This window comes from Oenanthe melanoleuca, chromosome 25 (assembly GCF_029582105.1).
Source record: "Oenanthe melanoleuca isolate GR-GAL-2019-014 chromosome 25, OMel1.0, whole genome shotgun sequence".
Taxonomy (NCBI): Eukaryota; Metazoa; Chordata; class Aves; order Passeriformes; family Muscicapidae; genus Oenanthe; species Oenanthe melanoleuca.
Window position 1 is genome coordinate 9,378,080 of NC_079358.1, and position 3,534 is coordinate 9,381,613.

Consider the following 3,534-nt stretch of genomic DNA (forward strand, 5'->3'; position numbering starts at 1 on the left):
CATGGATGACATGGAAGAAGGAGGAAGAGGTATCCACACCCATTCTCCAATGTTGGCCACGTGTCCCTTATCACAAACATTCTAGAAATCTGCTAATTCTACATTCTAACAGTCTAATTTACACTCTATTTATTTTTGCGGCTTGCATTTCTTCTCTCAATGATGTTAAATTGTTCCAAGGAGCAAAATCCAGCCCCTGAGACACCTGGGTCTCATTCGAGGGTCTTTGGGGACCCACCAGGGGGGTCTTAAACCTTCCAGGGAAGCCAGAGGAATACTCTGGACTCCCACAGGAGCGACGGCGGTGGCGTCCGGTGAGAGGGGACAGGGACCGGGAATGAGGACAGGGAATGGGGATGGGGACAGGGAATGGGGACAGGGACCGGGAATGGGGACAGAGACTGAGAATGGCGACTGGGAATGGGGACAGGGACCTGGAATGGGGACAGGGACCGGCTTTGGGGATTGGTTTTGGCTTTAGTTCTTCCAAGAGCAGAGCAGCTGCTGTAAAGTTGTTTCTTGGAAAGGCACGTCAGGCTCCAAAGGCAAAGAGCCCAAGGCTCTCCAGTCCCTGTTCAATCTTTCTGCCACAAAGTCCCGATGGAAGCAGGAGCAGCTCTCTGCTGCAAGAGGTCGAAGCTGCGGCCTGGTGCAGAGTCTCCAGAGGCAGATGCTCCCTGGCCTTTCTTCTTCTGTTCTTTTCTTCCTCATCTTCCTCTTATTCTTCTCTCCTGTGCTGGTAGTGGTGATGATGATGGTGGGGGAGGAAGGGAGAGCGATGAGAGAGATGCAAGAGAGAGCTCTGGCTCCAAGACACGGATTTTTATTGACAAAATTCACAATGATCAAAAAACAGGATCCTGAAGCATTTCTCCTAAATCTATTAGAATTGTTCTGTAATACAGAAGTTTACGTCTAAGTTGTGCACATGGCCTGTCTGTTCTGTCTGAAGAATATTGGAAAAGTTCTTAACATATTTTTATTTTCTCTAGAGCTGTGGTTTTGAGTTTCACTGCAGGTTATTTTTGACACCAGATTCTAAGGCTTTTACTTTTAAGGCACTTCAATCATATTGTTACTTACTTCAAACTAAGATTTATACTTTTACTTCATATCTATGCAAACTAGTATTTCTACTTAATTAAAACAAAAGCACAGACCTGTATTGCATGTCTGTGTGACATAATGTAGTTTAATTTCTCAAAAGGTTTTTAATTTAATTCTTGCAGTCTGTTCTCTCTCAGAGGGACTCAGAGAGGCTTCTGTGTTCCACACTCCAATATCCAGGAATGGGTACAGGGACATGGTAATGGGAATGAAAAGAGGAACCGTGAATCGGAATATAGGAACGGGACACAGAATACGGAAATAGCAAGTGGATAGAGAATATGTGATAGGGATTTAGAAGATGGGACAGGGACTGGAAATTGGAATATGGGAATGGGAATAGGAATATGGGAACTGCACTGGAAATATAGAAATGGAAATGTTGTACATACATATCTGTGAGAGCTTCCTGTAAAATCCTTATCCTTCTCAACACACAGGGAATATGGGAATGGCAATATGGGAACAACAACCGGGCAGAGAATACGGGACAGGGAGAGGGAAGGAGAGCAGGAATGGGAATTGGACTGGGATGGGAGCCAGGAGGATGTGGAGCCCCCAGCCAGGTGTCTTCCCAACACGGATCAGGGGCACCAAGGCTCAGCGGGGCTCTGCCCACCGGGGGTCACTGGGGATCATCCAGCGCGGATCCTGCCCTGGGGGATGGAGCTGGAGCAGCGCAAGAAGCTCTTCCCGCACTCGGGGCACTCGCAGGGCTTCTCTCAGTGGAGACTCTGTTGGTGTCTGGTCAAGTGAGAGCTCTGTGAGAAGCACTTCCCACACTCGGGACACTCGTAGGGTCTCTCTGCGGTGTGGATGCGCTGTTGGGTGACGAGGTGTGACCTTTCCCTGAAGCACCTCCCGCAGTCGGAGCAGCTGAACGGCCTCTCATCTGTATGAATGCGATAGTGCCTGACGAGACGAGAGCTGTTCGGAAACCCCTTCCTGCATTTATCACACTCGTAGGGTCTCTCCCCAGTGTGGATGAGCCGGTGGTTGTTGAGGGCAGAGTTGGACTTGAAGCCCTTCCCACAGTCGGAGCAGCAGAACGGCTTCTCATCCCTGTGACTGCGATAGTGCCTGCGGAGATCAGAGCTGGTCAGAAACCCCTTCCTGCATTTATCACACTCGTAGGGCCTCTCCCCAGTGTGGATGCGCCAGTGGGTGATGAGAGCAGAGCTCTGCTTGAAGCCCAGCCCACAGTCAGGACACTCATAAGGCCTCTCATCCGTGTGAGTGCGATAGTGCTGGCGGAGCTTGAAGCCGGTCTGAAACCTCTTCCTGCATTGATCACACTCGTAGGGCCTCTCTCCAGTGTGGATCCTCTGGTGCACAGTCCGGCTTGAGGTCTGGCTGAATCTCTTCCCACATTCCCCACACTCGTAGGGCCGTTCCCCTGTGTGGATTCTCTGGTGTCTGATCAGCTCTGCTTTCCACCTGAATATCTTCTCACATTCTGAGCACTTGTGGGGCTTCTTCCCATGGTGAAGCTGCTCACGCAGCCCCAGCTCCGAGCTCCGGCCGCCTCCCCGGCCCGGGCTAGCTCTTTCCTGCTGTGATCCTCGGGCTGTGCGTTTGCAGCCCCTCCTGCTGCGGGATCTGCGGGGCTTTTCCTCCCCGTTGCATTCCTGCGCCGTGGAGCCGCTGCAAACGGCCTCTTGCCCGAGGCTGTGCCGCGGGGATTTGTCCTCCCTGCTGTCCGTGCTCAGCTCCTTGTCTGGGGGAGGAAGGACAAGGACACGATGGGATTTGCCTCCATGCCAGAGGGAAGGGCAAGGAGATCCCCCCAGGGCTGTGCTGCAGCCGGGGCCGTGCTGGGCTGGGAGACGGAGCAGGACACAGGGGGAAAGGGGCACTGACTTCCTCCTCACCTGCCTGCGGCTCCCGGGACATCGACATCTTCCTCGCGGGCACTTTCTCCTCCTCAATACATCCCAAGTTTTGGAAATGATGGTCTGGGGAGGAAAACAAGGGCTGTGCTCGTTGGGTTTCATGGTGGCGCTGCCCGAGGGCAGCTGGAGAAGTCAGCGCCCCTTTCAGCCTCGGGGGCCCGGAGCCCGCTCAGCACCGAGCTCCCGCACCCCTCCAGGCTGCCGGGGGTTCCCCGGCTCCGGGATCGCCCCTGGGCGCTCTCCCCGCTCCGGGGCTCCCGCCTTCCCCCCCGGCTCTGCCGGGGATCCCCAGAGCCGATATCGCCCCCTCCCCGCCGGTACCGGGCGATCGCCACGCGGCACCGCCAAGATCCCGCCAGGGCCATTCCCGCCTCGGCTTTAGGCTCCGGCAACATCCGAACATCCCCTGAAGCGCAAAATAAAACCCTCCCGGAGCCCCCCATGATGGATTTGGGGCGAGCTCCCCCTCCCCGTTCACCTGCGGGTTTTTTGGGGGCGATGCTGCCGCACCCGGGGGAAGCTGCGCTCTGTGCGG

At 54.7% G+C, this 3,534-nt stretch overlaps 1 protein-coding gene across 1 annotated transcript; it reads right to left on the reverse strand.

Moving 5' to 3' along the window:
• Positions 1–807: 807 nt before the first annotated feature.
• On the reverse strand, positions 808–3,043 carry LOC130263061 (zinc finger protein 239-like). The gene is made up of 2 exons (XM_056510530.1): positions 2,979–3,043; positions 808–2,824 (listed from the first exon to the last, which is right to left on the reverse strand). Exons 1-2 carry the CDS (start codon positions 3,004–3,006, stop codon positions 1,830–1,832), a joined length of 1,023 nt encoding a protein of 340 aa, XP_056366505.1. The 5' UTR covers positions 3,007–3,043; the 3' UTR covers positions 808–1,829.
• Between the last annotated feature and the right edge of the window lie 491 nt (positions 3,044–3,534).

What these genes read in the sequence shown, in the direction of transcription:
- LOC130263061 (XM_056510530.1), bottom strand. Translation starts at nt 3,006, where the DNA reads ATGTCGATGTCCCGGGAGCCGCAGGCAG. An exon ending in GTCCCGGGAGCCGCAGGCAG is followed by an intron (nt 2,825 to 2,978) that starts GTGAGGAGGAAG and finishes TTCCTCCCCCAG; the next exon opens with ACAAGGAGCTGAGCACGGAC.